We start from the raw sequence: 18814 nt of genomic DNA, 5'->3' as shown, positions 1-18814 counted from the left end.
ACGCGACGAGTCTTTGGTCCACCACCCACCAGTTAATCTACCATATTTGCCTTAGATAATTTTGTTCCATAGGCTGTCGTCCTCAGTGTCAAGTCTCCAGATGCATTTCCCTAGGAGGGCTCTGTTCATCTTTTTAAGGTCCTTAATCCCAACACCTCCCTGACTGATGTGTTTGCAAACCTGAGTCCACTGAATGAGGTGGAATTTCTTTGAGTCTTCCTTGCCACACCAGAGGAAGTCTCGTCTGAGCTTTTCGAGAGATGCTAGGACAGCTGCTGGACATTTAAAGAGAGACATGTAGTAAATTGGCAGATTGGAGAGGGTTGCCTTAATCAAAGTAATACGGCCTTCCAACGACAAGTATCTGCATTTCCATCTGGCCAGGTATCTATCGAATTTGGATATGACCTTGTCCCAACTAGATTTGGAGGCGCGCCCAGGCATAACGGGAGGCCTACAAAAGAAGCCGACAGCGAGGTGGGGGGACAATCAAACGAGTTGGTGAAGATACGAACCTCTTCTTCCTTCAGATTAACTCCAAACATCTTAGATTTGGACAAGTTGATTCCTAAGCCCGAAACAGCCTCAAAATAGCGAATTGTAGTGCGGACGTTATGGATCTTGGTTGGATCAGCTTCACTGAAGATAAGGGTATTGTTTGCATATTGGATGTGGCAGATCGGTGAAGAAATTCCTCTCATTCTAAGACCAGGTAAGATACCTGCCTCCTGACCTGCCTGCAGCATTTTGGATAGGGCTTCACCAACAATCAGGAACAGGAAAGGGGAGAGAGGATCCCCCTGGCGAATCACTCTGGAGCTTTTAAAGAAAGCTTTCGAGGTCCCGTTTAGAAGGATGGAGAAATGGGCCGAGCCAAGACACTCTCTAATCCACCTGCACCATTTGACTCCAAAGCCCATGCGCGACATCATGTATTGGAGGAACTTCCAATCGACATGGTCGTAGGCCTTTTCAATGTCCAGCTTGCAAAAAATAGTTTTTGAACCATCTGTATGACTAGAATGAAGGCACTCATTAGCAATCAGTGTGCAGTCAATGATCTGTCTCCCTGGAATGAACGCGCTCTCATGGGAGGATATGACTTTGCCAATGCAGCTCTTCAGACGAGAGGCGAGAACTTTAGCTAGAATTTTGTAAGGACCCCCAATTAGGCTTATGGGCCTGAAATCTGAGAAAGAAGTGGCACCTGGAGATTTAGGAATGAGAGCAATGAAGGAGGACCCCAGTCATTTGGATAGAATACCTCTACCGTGGAATTCTTTGAAGAAAAGCATTAAATCATCTTTGATAACCTCCAAGAAGAAAGAGAGGAAGGATATAGGAAAACCATCCAGGCCTGAGACCTTATCACTGCCGAGGGAGTTCAGGGCCAACCTGACTTCTTCCATGGAGAACGAGGCTTCAAGAGCATCTGCATCATTAGAGGGCAAGCGATCCAATTGGAGGTTGTCCAGACCCGGCCCAACCCAACGATCAACAGAGAGAAGAGAGCTGAAGTAGTTTACAGCTTCCGTAGCAATTTGATCCTTGTCTTCGACGAGACGGCCATTGACTAAAATGCTGCTGATTCTGTTGCTTCTAGCTTGCATATTGGCTACGGAGTGGAAAATTTTGGAATTTTTACCCCCCTTCTTTGAGCCACTTCGCGCGGGATCTTTGTTTCCAAGCGATTTCGTTATTGAACACCCTGGCTGACAGGGACTGGATGAGCTGGATTCTTTTAGATAGGATTTCCAGAGACATCAGACCGTGTTCAGCACTGACGTTGATCGCTTGCAATTCTTCCTTGATCGAATCCAAGTCAGCGTTCCTCTTGGAAGTCACCTCCTGATTCCACCATCTGAGATTGTCCTTCGGCATCTTTAGTTTTCTGCAAAATCTATAGCCAGCGAAACCAGAGACCCAGAAGCCGTTCCACCAATCTGAAACCATCTGAAAAAAACTGTTAGAATTTTACCAGGAGGATTTGAATCTAAAGGGTTTCGGGCCCCAATTAGAGTCATCGAAAGATAACATTATGGGGCTGTGATCCGAGGTAACTCTCAGGAGGGCGGATTGGGTGGCTAAGGGGGATCCTTCCAGCCAGTCCGGAGAAAGCAAAAATCTATCTAATCTAGAATGACACGGATTCAATCTGTGGTTAGACCAAGTGAACCTAGAACCAAGCAGGGGAAGGTCGACAAGCTCGTGGTCTTCAATCCAGGCGGAGAAGGAACACATCGCAGGGTACACATTATTGTCGTGGGATTTTTCATGGACGTATCTGATGATGTTGAAGTCACCAACAAAGTAGCAGGGACTCGAAAATTTCAATCTGGAAGAGCTCAACTTTGACCACAAGTCTATCCTACTAGAATCGAGGATGGGACCGTAGACGGAAGAGATGAGACGCTTCTGGTTGGAGGAAATGTCGAGGAGGATAACAGAGATAGAGAAAGCACCCGACCACAAATCCACTAGCTTCCATTTAGAGGATCTCCACACGATCAAGATGCCATTGGCACTTCCAACAGCATCCAGCGCTACCCACTTGGCGTCGGAAACGTTCCACAGAGAGCCCATAATCTTGTCATTGAAAAACTGAATTTTTGTTTCCTGGAGACATATCATGTCGGGGTTGCGGGAGGTGCAAGAGTCTTTGATCAATCTCCTCTTCTGAATCAAACCCACTCCTCTGACATTCCAAGAGATGATCTTCATTGAGGAATAGTGTTGCCCCAAGATCCTGGTCTGTCGACATCAAAGGGAGGAGTCGGAGTTGAGAATATAGAGGTCGAAAGGCTTTGTAATTCTTTGTTGCTACAGGACTTTGATAAGCGAGGTTTGGGAGATTTGGAAGTAGAAAGGGGTCTACCGCGAGATTTCACACATTGGAAAAGAGCGATTTAATCCTCGGGACAGTCCCTAAAAGATAAACCAATGGCCCTGCCGACATGTCCGATCGCGTCTCTAATGCACTTCTTCTGGATGGTGTTGACAAGGATCTCTCTGTTCTCGTAACCCGCCGGATTCTTCTTCATAAGAATCCCGTGTTCAGAGGAGTTGCCAATACGAATCTGAAGAGGTTCCGCATCGATAACCCAGCCCCGAAGGTCTTCTTGGAAGAGGGAGATGAGGGCATGATTAGGTATCGAGGAGAACAAGGAAGACGAAGGAGGGGGGGAGGATGGGTTCTCTGAGCTGCAAGAGTGATGATCCAATACCCCAGAGCTGTAGGCGGACGGCTCGATTCTGCAACATTCGTCGATCTAGGAATGGATCTGGGATATTGAGGCCCCCTCTCTGGAGATGATGACTACCGTGTCTTCTAGGCCCTTTCTAGCACAATTGAAGGAGGCTTGGTTGATGCGCAGAGTATTCTCTGACATCAATACGGGAGGGTCGTGCGCTGAGGAGTGGTTGGGCCCTGAATTTGCACCGTTAATCTGACGGCAAAGGGGATCAGGGTTCTGGGAGGTAGACGTTCCAAGGAGTGCATCTTTAAACGACGCTCCTCCGGTAGACTTGCTGGAATTGGCATGGAGGTTCGTGATTATCTTAACGTTGGGGGCGTTTGACTTGCCGAGAGAGGATTTGTTTGGGTTTCGGTGAGGCCCAAATCTTTCCCTTTGAAATGCAATGGAGATCCACCGAATCTTTCTCCATGTAACATCTGCACCGCCCGTGCCAGTTCCTCCTCAGAACCCATTCTAATCAGGGCAAATCCCCTGAAATGGCTAGTAGTCCCGTCCCTGGGCATAACTATATCCATGACTACACCGGCTTGACCGAAGACCCTCGAGAGGTTTATAGGATACCATCCTTCAGGGAATCGGGGGGGGTGGGGGGGGGGTGGGGGGAGTGGGCGGGGAGATTAATGAGGATGGGTTCTCTGAGCTACAGGAGTGAGAAGAATGGGTCACCACCATTTTACATCAAAACTAGAACTAACAACATATAAAAATGTGCTTTAAAAAAAGGTACAGTGAAGCGAACACTACATACACAACACGAGCTGTAGCTTGTAGTGTATGCTACGACCCTTGTCGGCTACAACCCCTATACTGTATGTTGAATGGGAAATACATCATTTATGCACGCTACGTAGCGTACGCCATACACTATGTAGCGACGCTATTTAAAATTTTGATTCCAACCCAAGGTGCCAGCCCAAACCCAACCAGAACTCCTCCATACTCGACCCTAACCTGACCCGAATTTGCTCAACTCGAACCCAACCTAATATCAAAGCAAGTTGAAGTTTTCCAACCTATCCGACTCAGACCCTGACAACCCAACCTCACCCAACCCAAAATCAGGTTGGGTCAGTTAGGTTCGGTTGACCCAAACACCAGTTGCAGCTCCAAAAATAGGATTTGAAAAGATGGTGTTGGCATAGTTGCAACAAGGATATCATGATGTCGACGACAACTTTCGGAATATATAATTTTTTTGGAACAAAGAAGTTATTGAGCAATGTTTTTTGAGAAACAAGTCTCCATTGTTTCCAAAAGGTCTCCAGGTTTGGAAATTGAGGAAATTTAAAATTTTAGGGTTATGTGGAGTAGTGGAATATTTTAGTTGATGCAAGCAGTGTTCGAAATATCGGTATCGCACAATGTATCGCACCCTTGGGATACAGATACGTATCGGTTATCGCACGGGATATATTGTTTGTATCGCATAGTTTATCGCACTTTTTGGGAAACATGGGGAAACATTAGCAAAATGGTTGAATTTTTTTATGAAACTTTGGGGATTATTTAAAAAGACCTTAATGCACACTTTTAAATCATAAAATATCAAAAAAGAAGTGCACATAATAAATTTCCTTTGTATAAGGTACAAAGTTATGCGTTATTTGATTAAACTAAGGTAAATATATTTAAATATGATGCATACCATTTATAAATGTATAAAGATATGTATGAAAATGAGTCACATCCAAACATCAATTGGAATTCATTTTAACATGTCATTTTAGGGCATGGGCTGAAAAATAAGGCAGATCTAAATCTGAGGTGGACCACAACACAAAAAATAGTGTTCATTGAATGATTACCATTGAACTATTTTGGGCCTATAATTTTTTTTGGATAAAGCTAATATTTACGTTTTCCCATCCAGGTTTGTCAAACCTCAAGGATAGATTGGGTGGCAAATAAACATTACGGTGGGCCCTAAAAGGCTTCAATGGTGGACATCATTGCCACCACATTTTCTTGTAGTATGGTACACTTGATCTTTCATCCGTCTCCTTTTTGGGCTCATGCCTTAAGATTACTTATGAAAATGAACGGAGGGTGTGGATTGGCTGGTGTACCATACGAGGTATGGGCATGTGTCGTGCCAAGATGGGACGTAGATTTCCTACTAAATCCTTTCGCGGGAGGGGGGCACACCGTGATGTTTGTGAGAAATCTACTCCATCCATCAGTTTTGTGAGATTATTTTAAGACTTGAGGCAAAAATTGAGCCGGATCCAAGACTCAAGTGGGCCGCACTAAAGAAAAAGGTGGGTAGGGAAATTCCTACCGCTGAAACCTTCCTAGGTCGAGAGTGATGTTTACATTCCATCCATACCGTTCATTACGTCATCACTACTGGGATGAATTGAATACCCAAATATTAGACTAATTCAAAACCTGTGGCCCCACGAACATTTCAACTGTGGACCTTCAATCCTCACATTTTCGGCCTACTTGAGTCTTGGATTCGGCTCATTTTTGGCCCAATGTCTTAAAATGTGTTCACAAAACGGATGGACGGAGTGGATTTCTCACAAACATCACGGTGGACCCTACCTAAGTTTTCAGCGCATGAACTTCATGCGAAGCCTAGACGTCCACGAAATCAGATTGCGTACTGAGTCACTCTGCGCTTTTATCGTACTGAGTAAACTCAGTTGGACCCATTGTGAATGTATGTGGTTTATCTACACCGTCCATCCACTTTTACTGCTAATTTTAGGGGTTTATACCAAAATTGAAGTAAATCCAAAGCTCAAGTGGACCATTACACAGGAAATAGTGTGGAATAATGATTTCCACCGTTGAAACCTTCCTAGGGTCCAAAGTAATTTTTATTTGTCATCCAACCTGTTCATAAGATGACAAAGACATGGATGAAGAGAAAACACAAACATCAGCTTGATCCAAAACTTCTTTGGCCTCCAAAAAATTTTCAATGGTAGAGGTTCAATCAAAATGTTTCCTGTGGTGTGGTCCAGTTGAGATTTTAATTTGCTTCATTTTTGGGATCAAGCCATAAAATTATCTTTTAACATGGATTAACGGAGTGGATAAAATAAAAAAATAACAGTGGACCCCACACAGTTTACTCAGTACGCTAGGGGTACTGAGTTACTCAGTACGCAATCCGCTTACGTAGTACACGTTGTACAAACAGTTCAAAGGAGATCAGAGTTACATGGCCCCACCAATAATGTATTTATTATATCCACACCGTTCATCCATTTGGAGAGATCATTTTAGATCACGAACCCAAAAATGAGTGACATCCAAACCTCAATTGGACCACACCACAAATAGCAAAGAGGACAATGATTCTCACCGTTATAACATTCGTAGGGTCCACCATAACGTTTGTTTTCCATCCAATCTGTTCATGAGGTCACAAAGACCTTGATGAATAGGAAAAACAAATATCATACGATCCAAAACTTTTGCGACCCCAAAAGGGTTTCAATGGTGGACGTTCAATATCCCGCTGCTTTTTTCCAGTGTGGTCCACTTGATCTTTGGATCTGTCTTATTTTTCGGATAGAGCCTTACAAGGAGCTCGCCAAATGGACGAACGGTTTGGATATAATATATACCTCATGATGGGACCCACATAACTGGTGACGTCAACACGTTGATGACGTGCGATGCACCAGCCCGTCCGCCTCTTCTGCATAAGGGCTCGGGGCCCTTTTTTTTCGAAGTAGAGAGGGTTCCGGAAAATCTCTCCCAAATGCCGATTATTTCAACGATTTCGGCGGATTTCGCGGCCAAATCTCTCTAAATCAGAGGCTTCGATTCAAATGGCTCATCAAACATAGCTTCCGATCAGGCGATCTTCTTTACAGGTACCGAAATCTACCGTTGAAAGTTTTTCTTTTTTCTCTTCTTTTTTTTTTTTTCTTTTTTTTCGGATAATGATGCTCTCCCATGTGCGATATCGACGATAATATCGGCCGATAGTATTAATATTTCGAACACTGGATGCAAGTTTTTTGAAGTGTTGCCTAACTATCACGTTTTAAAATATGTAATAATTTTACATTGAATTTAATTAGTCTTAAAATTACTATTAGTGTATGTGTGTGTGCGTGCGCACGCATGCAAGGTAACTTTTATCAAGAGGAAAAAAGAAGCAATGGTCCGAGATGGTGCTAGCTACAACCCAAACAAAAACAGACACGAACCAGAAAAAGAACAATAAAATTACAACTTATCAAAGCAACCCAGGCCCACAGCCCATTCATTTACAAGAAACATTGCTCTACTAGCAACCTGCTCCTCCCGATTGCTTTCACTTCAGAAGCATCTTCCATTTCTTTCTCCCCAAATCATCTCTCTCTCTCTCTCTCTCTCTCTCTCTCTCTCTCTCTCTCTCTCTGGTTTTTTTATTTTTTTATTTTTTATTTTTTTATTTTTTTAAAGGTTCCCCAAATCATCTATGAGCCAACCAATAAGCAAAGTCTACATAAAATTTTTACGTATTTGCAAAAAGCCATGCTAGGTCAAGCTAATAAAAGATCTACAATATTAAAAGCCATAGACCAAGCTAAATTGAATCTACTAAGGATATCAGACCACATTCGGCTTACGAAAGGACAATGGATGATTGATTGACTCCGCGTTAGACATACGCATAAGGCAGATATTTGGGATGATCATTGATCGGTTTTGAAGATTGTAGATGGCCAATACTCTTTTTCTACCCACAAGCCAACCAAAGGCCACTCTATCTTCAGAGGAGCACCATAATGTCACACATAAGTAACCAGTCTGCCCAATCATGGCTCCCTCCTTTTGAAGCATGGAATAGAAAGACTGTACCGAGAATCAACTTGTCTTGTCTTTTACCCACACCATTCTATCGCAATCTTCGCTCAACGGACAACAAAGATGCAGCTAGTGTTCAAAGTATCGGTATCACTACAAGCGGCGCTGGCAAGGGATATGGAAACAATATCGATATCACTGATAATATCGCTGATAACCAGAATATGTAGAGAAACATGGAGAAAACGTTGGAAATTTTCAATGAAACTTCAAGAGATGCTAAAATTCACATATTTGCATATTTAGGAATTAATAAAAAACAAAAAGAATCCATACACAACAAGTTTCCATTTAACGGGGGGGCTAAAAAAGGCATGTGTTGTCATAAGAAATCAATCCAACCATCCCATTTATTCATCCAACAATCCAACCTTCCATCCAAACATCGGTCGATATTTCAAAATATTGATAACACACGATATTTCATCAAGAAATTGTCGACAATTGGAAAGGAAACGAGAGATTGTGATCTTGATATCACACATGTTACAATAAAAATAATATCACGATATTATCGTCGACAAATTAAACGCTAGATACAACCATACACCCATAAAAATTTTGAAATGATTTTTTTTTTTTAATAAATAGATTTTTGGCGATATTGATACATTGACAATATTATTGAAATATTACCGATACACTGGCGATACAAGTAACACCTAGAATTTACATAGTCGAAAATATTGGCGATAGATTGGCGATATTGATACATTAGCAATACAAGCAACATTTGGAATTTACGCAAGCGAAAATATTGGCGATACATGGTTGATACATTGCCAACACCTAGAATTTATGAATGGGGTAGTGGCTCCATACTTTATGGGAATTTTGAAAAGGGTTGAGCTAGCACTTGGCTTAAACAGTGCAAGGCGAGCTCGGCCAACAGTTGTTGAATACAATCTTACTAGCAGTGTTATCGGCATCGCTACCAGTGTTATCGGTATTATCAAGCTGGAGATACGGATAATATTGGGGATATTTCAATAATATCGGGGATACTTCGAACAATGGGTGCAACCAATCCAGAAGAGACTAATTCAGCCACCTCATTGTTCCTAGATTTCGGCGACACGGTGGAGACCATGAGATAGACTCTTCACGTAAAGGATTACATCTAGTGACCATAATATTGTGATCTAGTGCAACGCATGCCATCTTTAAAAATATGATATATAAAGGTAAGTCACCCCTCCAAACATCCTCCCAAAAGCAAATCTCCTCCCCATTCCCTAACGAGAACCCCATGTTGTCCTGTAATTAGTTGTTACACTAGATTTCCCTTTTCAAACCGTTGAAGCTCTATAAAGCGAGGAGTCCCTCATTCATCACCCACCCACAAGGCACCCATATTTTCTTACAACAACCTCCCGCCAAAGAGCCCCCTTCTCCAAGCCAAAACGCCACCACCATTTTCCCAAAAGAGCCAAGTTCATCAATTCCAAATCTCTTATGCCGGCTCCACCCTCATCGTAGGATTTGCACACCTCAACCCACTCTAGAAGATGGAAAATTTTCTTCTCTTTTGAGTCCCTCCATAGAAAATCACGTCTTAGCATTTCCAACCGAACTAAAACCGATTTCGGGCACTTGAAAAGCGACATGAAATAAAGTGGCAAATTACGACTAAAAATATATAAAATAAAAAATAAAATCAATATTGACTTATAACATGTATGAAGCTAATATAAGTTTCTGGAAAAATAAAATAAAATTGCACCTTGAAACTCCAAGAGTGCACTAGGCATTTCAGGTTTTCCAGGGGCAATTGTGCCTAGGGTGTGCCTAGCACCTTTTAACTACACTGGTTTTAAGGCATGTAATGAAAGAAGGCCGTGCCAGGGGAGGGGTTCTTGTTGGCTCCTAAAAGATTCCTTGACAAGCCCTATCATCATTATAAGTGTGTTTGGATGCATTATTAATTCAGTTGCAGTAGTTAACCTGATAAAGTGCAAATAACCAAACTGTAATTACCTTAGCATTCATATTCAAGAATTGGACTCCAAATTGCAATTACGATAGTTTCAAGTTGGGACTTCACAGATGTAATGGCTAGATCCTTCTCAGGAATATGAGAAAACATCAATAACTTATGTCATTTCTTCTCAATTAAACTGAATATTGGCAATTCAATTCACTTATGCATCCAAATGTAGTATCTAGCACGTGTCTTTCTTTTTCTTTTTCTTAAAAAAAAAAAAAAAAAAAACCTTTGCCTCTCCTTTCCTTTTCCAGTATGCACTTTCATGACATTACTTAACCATGATGAACATAAATGGTGAGATTTACTGACAAATAATAGCTATGGTCATCTGGATGAGCCGAGGTCATGAAATGACAGAAGAAAAACCTGCTATGATATCAGATTTTGCTAAGTTAGGGCAATAAAATAAAATTAAGATGGCTTTTTATGAATTACTATAGATTTCAGGCAAACCTTTGAGAAAGCCTTTGTGTATCGCATCATTGTAGTTCCCTTGTGCATAATAAGCCAGGCCCAGACGGCTGTATGCCTTGCTGTAGTTTGGATCAATTTCAATCGATTTATTACAATCTGCAATCGCTTCACTGTATTTATGGACCTGGGTGTAAGCTGCTGCCCTGAAACCATGCATTAAATTCAATTTCATTATCTGCGATTCATTTCAACAAAATAAATCATAAAGGTTGCGTATTTAACATCAGAGGATGACTAAGGAATATATATATATATATATATATATATATATATATATATATATATATATATATTCATCAACATCCATATACAATTGATGAAGAACTGAATACAGCAATTCTTGATACTTAAACAACGCATAATATTAAAAATAAAAGGTCAGAATGCATAAAACAATGGAATACTGAGAGACATACATGTCTGCATGAAATCTCCAAACCGTTGCACTATCAAAAAAACAACCTGAAGGTATATTTGGTGAATGTAGAATTTGCAGAAATGCATATGACCTAGGTTTGCCACAATACGATGCCATATACTTTGGTGTGGAAATAAAAAGCAAACAGTACCATCATGATCGAATCAAATATGCACCTAAGTCGATAAAATGATTGGGACTGAAGTTGAGAATAATAGGTAAGTCCATAAAGTAGAGAAAGGAGAAACAAGATCATCAGAACAATAAATATTTTTAATGAATTAAAAGACACCTGAATTACAATAGATTGTTAAATTAGAAAGCAAACAACTAATGTCATTCTCTTCACATTGGAGGTATTCATGTTAGTTTATCATCATCAACATAAAAGGCCTTACCCCAGATATTAGGTCAGATTTATGGATACTGTTTCACCAACAAATATCTGAAACGGATATAGGTGTGTGTGTGTGTCCCAAACAAAATATAACTATTCATTATTTTCAAGTGGGTGGCCAACCTGACGAGTGGACCATACTGATTTTTTCATCTGGACATTCATGGTGGGGACTACCTTATGCATCACTTGGATGCTTATGCATTTGCAAGCTGGCATGCGTGCTGGGTAAAGGTGCATCTGGTGCATGACGGTGCGTGTGAGGCTAACCCCTCTAATTTGAAAGATATTGATGGACCCGACATGACATAAATATTCAAAAGCATGTTAATTCCATCCATGCATATGGCTATATGTAGCAGCAATAGTTAACAAGGGAAAGTGAACTTGGATGGTTTGACCATGTGCAACAGAGACCGAGAACTGCACTGCTGAGTGGGTGCTTCAAGCTTAAGGCTCTAAAAGGGTGAAGAGAAGGCCCAAAAACCTAGTGGGTGGAGGTAGTAAGAAAAGATTTGATCACCAGTGGTTTAACTGAGGATATGGACCTTGACAGAGTGAAATGTCGGAGCAGGATACGTGCAGCCAACATTGTGGTAAGGCTTAGATGATGATGGTGCAGCTGATTCCATCCATGCACATGGTTACATATGGCCTTGTGAATGAAATCCTTAATTGTAAAAGAACAAGGCTAAAATCCTGTAGGTCCACATTTAGGCCATTTTAAATCATCTCAAACTGCTAATAACAAAGATGACAGAGAACTAAAGAGTTATTCGAACTTCCCAATATACACAACTGTATGAGGGGTATATAGGCTTTGTGCAGTTGTACAAAACCCTAAATAAACCCCAGGTTTGTAGATAGAGCCCCAGAATGCAGTCAATTGGATCTGTGGGCTTGACTCTCCAGCTAATCGATAATCTAGGCCATCTGGTTGGATCTGTGGGCCCCACAATCCAATCGTATCTGATCTTCTATTGACCAGCCATGGACCTATTTATGATCACTATAGATCTGATTGGATGGTCCTGCATCAGTTTCCCACAAAAGTAACATGTCCAGAGTTACAGATACATGTTGAGAATATTGTTGAGTTTTAGTCCAAATGTTATCAGTCAACTGGTGAAGTCATTATTTACCTGTTACAGTAGTACACTGCATTATTCTCGCAGAGTGATATAGCACAAGTATACAACTCAAGAGCATCAGAGTATAACTTTGACTGCATCGCATGGTTACCTGAAGAACCAATTTCAAGGCTTAAGAGTAGTTGCAATTAACTAAAAGCTAATAGCACCAACATTCATACACCTAAGAATGTGTACATTTTTAAATATCACACAGAAATCTAAAAGCATGCGAATCACAATATCAAGGGAACATATGGGTGCAAATAGACTGGGCTGAGGTTAGTCCAGGCCTGGCCCAGCTGATTAGCCAAGTAAAAGCCCATGAGCGTTATAGAAATCAGGGTGCGCCGGACTGTCCTGTTGGCCCTTTAGGCAACTCGGGTCTAGGCCGACCATGATTAGCTAAACCAAGGCCTGGGCTCAACCTTATCCCGCCACAAGCAGGTTGGACCTGGTCTGGCCCAGCCTATCTGCACATAAACATCATTCCGACATGCCACCAACTCTCCAAAAGAAGAACAAAGAAGAAACTGGCTATATTCTATTAAACAAAGATTCAAAACCTTCAAATGACCTCATTAATTGGGCAGGTTCATGTAGGAGTACCTTGTGATTTTAATGCCTCCGCCAGATTGTTCAGATTAGCTGTTTGGCATCCAGACTTTTCCATTTCCTGTCAAAGTCAGCTGATTCTTGTCAAGCAATGACCATGACGGTGCTAGAGCATAGCAAGAACTTCGAGAACTTACAGAAGAATACTCACCATATAATTTGTTGGAGTTATTCTGAAAAAAATATTAACTTGCATACAACTTAAAATGAAACATGAATATTGTAATAACCAGGGAAGAAGAATGCTGTGCATAGCAGCTAGAATTGGATTCTTAAGACAAATCTTTCTAAAAAGAAAAGGGAAAGCAACTTTGTAAAACAAGTAAGACAATGTAGACATGAATTCTTGAGCCACTCCAAAGTTGATAATTCAAGCTTGTAGTAATTGTTCTGAGTATCCCTGACACTATCGGTGTCTCCAGCTCAGTGATAATGGCAACACTGGTAGTATTAGAAATTCTAGGTATTGGTGATATATTGCCAAGTATTGCCAATGTATTGCCAATATCTTCAATTATGTAAATTCCAGGTGTCGCTTGTAAGCAATGTTGTCACAATCATAAGATTTATGATACAAATCGTACGATTTGAATCGTATCGTACAATCGTACTGTGAATCACAATCTGGGAAGAATTGTACGATTCGATGATGCCTTAAAAAAACTGGCAGTTTGCAATAAAAAAATCGGATTTTTTTTAAGGGCCTTTTGTTTTAAAAGGTATTTAGGCTCCACACTCATTAGAATCAGTGTTTGAATTATCTCCGATATTATCTTTATCTCTAGCTCAGCGATACCGATAACATTAGTAGCAATACCAATAACGCTAGTAGTATCAGAAATTTCAGGTACTAGCAATGTATCACTAAGTATCGCCAATGTATCAATATCACTAATGTAATTGTCAATATTTTCAACTATGAAAATTCTAGGTGTTGCTTGCATTGCCAATGCATCAATATCACCAATGTATTACCAATATTTTTTATTATGTAAATTCTAGGTAATGCTTGTATCATAAGTGTATCGATGATATTTCAATAATATCGCCAATGTATTGATATCATCAAAAGTTTGTTTATTAAAAAAAAAAATATATTTCATATCTTTTTTCATAGGCACATGGTTGTATATAGTGTTCAATTTATCATTGATAATGTCTCGATATTATCGATATTGCAACATGCACGATATTAAGACCACAATCTTTTGTTTGCTTTCCAATTGTTGATGATTTCTTGATGGAATATCTCGCGTTGTTGATATTTTGCAATATTGATGGATGTTTGTATGGAAGGTTGGATAGTTAAATAGGCCGGATGGGATGGTTGGACTGATTTCTTACAACAACACATGCTTTTAAGGCCCCATTAAATAGAAACTTGTTATGTATGCATTCTTTTTGCAATTTTTTAATTTCTAAATATGCAAATATGTACATTTTAACATCTAAAATTTCGCAGAAAATTCCACCGTTTTTCTCATGTTTCCCCGTATTTCCAGCTATCAGCGATATTATCGGCGATATCGATATTGTTTCCGTATCCCTGGCCAGCGTAACTTGTAGTGATACCGATACTTCAAACACTGATTAGAATAACACTCATTTTGCTAGTTTTGAGAGATTTTGGGGACTTCTGGAGCTTGTGGGCCATAGGAAACCTAATGAAAAAAATCAACCCATCTTTTTCGTCGCTCAACGAAATCGAACACCGCTTATTGCATTTGAGTTCTACGCTAAAATAGGTAAGAATATATATAAAATATACATTTATTCTTTTCTATTTCATTTCTTTCATATTTGGGTGAAAATACGCATTTTTCAAGAAAAAACTAGCATATTCCGATTTTTCTCTCTTTTTTTTTTCTTTTTTTTTTTTCCATTTTTTTGCAATTTCGTTTATGACTTTTGTGTTTAAAAGTTATTTAGGCCCCAAATACATTAAAATATCACTTCTTTTCTTTCTTTTGAGAGAGTGGTGAGATTTGAAGTTTATCTGGGGCCTAAATAGTTTTTTTTTTCCAAGAGTTTTCTCATTTCAATTTTTCAATAGTTTTCTCAATTTTTAATAATTTATTATCTTTTATGTTTGTGTGGGGCCTAAATAGTTTTTTTTCTTTATATGTAGGCTTGTCACTTGCGTGTTGGTTCTTGTTGATCATTGGAGATGGGAAAGAAATCGAAGACCAAGGACAATGATCTTACATGGGAATATTGTACAAAGATGGATGAGAACAATAATCTCCACCTAAGATGTAATTTTTGTCATTAGGCATATTGGAGAGGTGTGTTCCGAATGAAACATCACCTAGCCTAAACAAAGAAACATGTAGCGGCATGTCCCGAAGTCAGTGATGATATAAATTTGTTGGATGGTAATATTAGGGAGAAGAAGCAATAAGAAAAAATGATGTATGATGTTGCAAGTGTTCCTATTATTAATGATGTAGATGAAATGGGTGGAGGAAAAGAAAAGGAACAATGGATGATTTTATGGGAAGAAAGAGTGGGGCAAACGAAAAAATAACAAGCCACTCTAAACAAAATATGGAATAAAGGAGATACAGATAGTGTGTGCATATTTATTTCTCGTTTTCAATATGTTAATGCTCTGCCATTTAACCTTGTAAAGAGTTAATTCTTCGCACATATGATGGAAGTGGTTGTTGCATTTGGGTTGGGATTGAAACTTCTATCGTATCACGAAGCAAGGAATAAAATTTTGAAGATGGAGGTTGAGTTGATACAAAAATCTATTGATGTTTATAAGAAGGAATGGGGGAAGACTGGATGCATGATTAAATCAGATGGGTGGACCGATGGAGTGAATCGGTCGATTACAAATTTTTTGATTGATAGTCCAAGCGGTACTGTATTTTTTTTGATCTGTTGATACGTTTGATATTTCAAAAAATGCAGATAATTTGTTGGGCTTGAGTCAATTATTGATGAAAAGGGCGAATAGAATGTCGTACATATAGCACATCCACCCTATTTTTTAAATATTGATGATATCGGCCGATATATCCCACGATATTTCTTGTATCCCACCTGTGCGATACGAAACCCACAAGTAGTGGGATATATCCCACATGTTCGATCCAGTGAGCATTTTTTATTTTCGATCATTTTTATTTTCTTTAAATCATGTTAAATCACTGTCAAATTGTTACAAATCCCTGATTTTTCATGTTTTGCATGAAAAATCATGGATTGGGAGCTTTGATTTTGAGATTTGGAGGATAAGGACGGAATTGCGGAAATTTGAAAAAAAAATAAAAAATTTCAATTTCTTACAAATTGGTTGCAATCTTTATGTCCAAACATAAAATCAAACATGTATGTAACCTGATTTGGTAATCCTTCTTTTGCTTTTGAATGTATTGTTTGTGTTTCCACACGTCTTCTTACATTCATAAATTATATAAATAAACTTTGAATATACTTGCATCGATTCAGTTAGACAACACAGATTAGGACCCCATACAAAGAAAATCTATTATGTGCGCTTGTTTTTGTAATGTTTTGATTTGTAAGTGTGTATTGATGTCTTTTTTTAACAATCACTGAAATTTCATTGAAAAATTTGACCAATTTCCAATGTTTCCCTATGTTTCCAACATCAACGATACATTACGCAATACAACTGATATATCCCATGCAATAACTGATACACATCCATATCTCAAGGTTCCGATATGTAACGCGATATTGATATTTCGAACACTGCATCCGCCTATGTGAAGGTGGGTCAGATGTTAATGGAAAAGAGGAAGACATTGTTTTGGTCTCCATGTGCAGCTCATTGCATAGACTTAATGCTTGCAGACATTAGAAAGTTGCAAGTTCATTCAGAGATCGTGGCGAAAGCAATGGATATAACGATCTATATTTACAAATATTGTTGGATCTTGAATTTAATGAGGAAGCACACAAAGGGGGAGTTAACTTCACCGGCAGTAACATGGTTTGCTACGTGTTACTTGACTTTGAAAAGCATCCATGAAAATAGAATTGGCTTGAGGTTGTTGTTTACCTCAAAAGAATAGGAAGGTAGCAGCTTCTCCAATACCGCAAAGGGGAAGCATGTTCAAGACATAGTTTTAGCCGATGTAGATTTTTGACCATCTATCAAGTTTTGCTTGAAGACCACTCTCCCATTGTTGAAGGTGCTACAACTAGCTGATTCAGATGAGAGGCCGGCCATGTGATATATTTATAAAGCGATAGATCAGATGAAAGAGGCTTATAGCAAAAAAACTTGGGAGAGGTGAAAAAGCGATATTCAACCGTATGGAAAATCATAGACCAACGGTGGAATCTTCATTTGCATAGGCCCTTACATGCGGTGACTTATTTCTTAAATCCTATATTTTAGTATAATGAAAATTTTCATCCGGATTTAGAAATTAAAACTAGCCTATATGACTGTATTGAAAGAATGGTCCCAGATTCAAGGTAAAGGGTCATCATTGATGAGCAGATGGATTAGTTTAAAAGGGCCCATGGTTTATTTGGAAGAAAGACAATAAAATTAACTAGAACGACAAAGCAATCAGGTAATTTTACTTACAATTATTTGGCTTCTTTGAGTTTGATGGTGTGCCTACAGTTTATGAATTAGTTTCTTTATATAATTAATTAATTATATATGATTGTGCTTTAGGTTTATGGTGGGAGAGTAATGGAGATGAGTGTCTAGAATTGCAAAAACTAGCTATTCGTATTTCAAGTTTGACATGTAGTGCAACTGGAGCACTTTTGAACAGGTGAGACATTATTGAATTCATTAAAACTTATGAATTCACTATGTAGTGACCAATAGCCTTATGTTATTACATTCATTGGCTTGCAGATACATTTGAAGACTAGGAATAAACTCGAGCAGCAGAGATTGATTGCGCTCGTCTTCGTAAAATATAACCTCCAACTTGAAGTCCGTCATGAAAAGAGAGGACCAAGGGCTTGATCCTATATGATTATCATATATGGAATTTGATGATGAGTGGATCATGAAGAAAGATGATTTTACACTTCCTACGGATAACACCTACATGGACATAGGTGAATGATTGGAGGATGTGCAAGGTGTAGGCGGATCCACATCAAGACCAGATGGGCGAGTTGGTATGATTGCATGTCATATGACTCATGTTCTTATTGTTTAGTTTTGTAGTCTCATAATTATTAATTAATAGTCTTATATTAATACATTATGCAAAAACTATTTTGTAGGTCCTAAAAAACTTGCTATTCGAAGTAAAGCAAATGGAAAAGCAAACGAGGTAGAAGAAGAGAAATAGTTTATTTCGACATCAAATTCTGAAGAAGAAGATGATGTTGATAATGTTGACCTCATCGGTGATCAGGAGGAGGATGGCGCCATCACAGTCGACGAAGAATATATTCATTTGGACTTTTTATTCCCTTTTTGACTTATAAAAACAAGTGAATAGAGAATACATTATACATGTAAATGGGGATGGGGAAAATGTTATTTTTTGAATCATATAGAAAACTTACATGTACATGGGATGGGAAAATGGTTTTTAAAAAAAAAAAAAAAAACTTGATTATGACATGATACAAAACATTGACAACGAATCAATGATACATTTAGTATACAGTTTATCACAATTTTATATTATTAGTATTTTATTTTATTTTTTGCATGCATGCACATTCATGACAAAATGGATGATTGATGTGTTTTTTAATTTT

The 18814-nt window shown here is 39.0% G+C and overlaps 1 protein-coding gene and 1 long non-coding RNA gene across 3 annotated transcripts in view; one reads left to right on the top strand and one right to left on the bottom strand.

Annotated features, from left to right (window-relative positions):
* The window catches only part of LOC131237516 (uncharacterized), a 60546-nt gene that overhangs the window by 12429 nt on the left and 29303 nt on the right, over positions 1 to 18814 (bottom strand). Inside the window, exons 5-7 of one of the 2 annotated variants that reach the window (XM_058235335.1) lie at positions 13088 to 13154; positions 12491 to 12590; positions 10513 to 10676 (exon numbers count right to left, since the gene is read on the bottom strand). In XM_058235335.1, the coding sequence (XP_058091318.1) occupies positions 10513 to 10676; positions 12491 to 12590; positions 13088 to 13154 (331 nt within the window). The remainder of the gene's footprint in view (positions 1 to 10512; positions 10677 to 12490; positions 12591 to 13087; positions 13155 to 18814) is intronic. The other variant, XM_058235336.1, reaches the window with a different exon arrangement.
* On the top strand, positions 4590 to 5699 carry LOC131237517 (uncharacterized). The gene is made up of 2 exons (XR_009167295.1): positions 4590 to 4974; positions 5477 to 5699. It is a non-coding gene; the product is annotated as an uncharacterized LOC131237517 (long non-coding RNA).

The sequence above is a fragment of the Magnolia sinica genome, chromosome 2 (genome assembly GCF_029962835.1).
Source record: "Magnolia sinica isolate HGM2019 chromosome 2, MsV1, whole genome shotgun sequence".
Lineage (NCBI taxonomy): Eukaryota > Viridiplantae > Streptophyta > Magnoliopsida > Magnoliales > Magnoliaceae > Magnolia > Magnolia sinica.
This window is presented reverse-complemented; position numbering and strand designations above follow the sequence as displayed.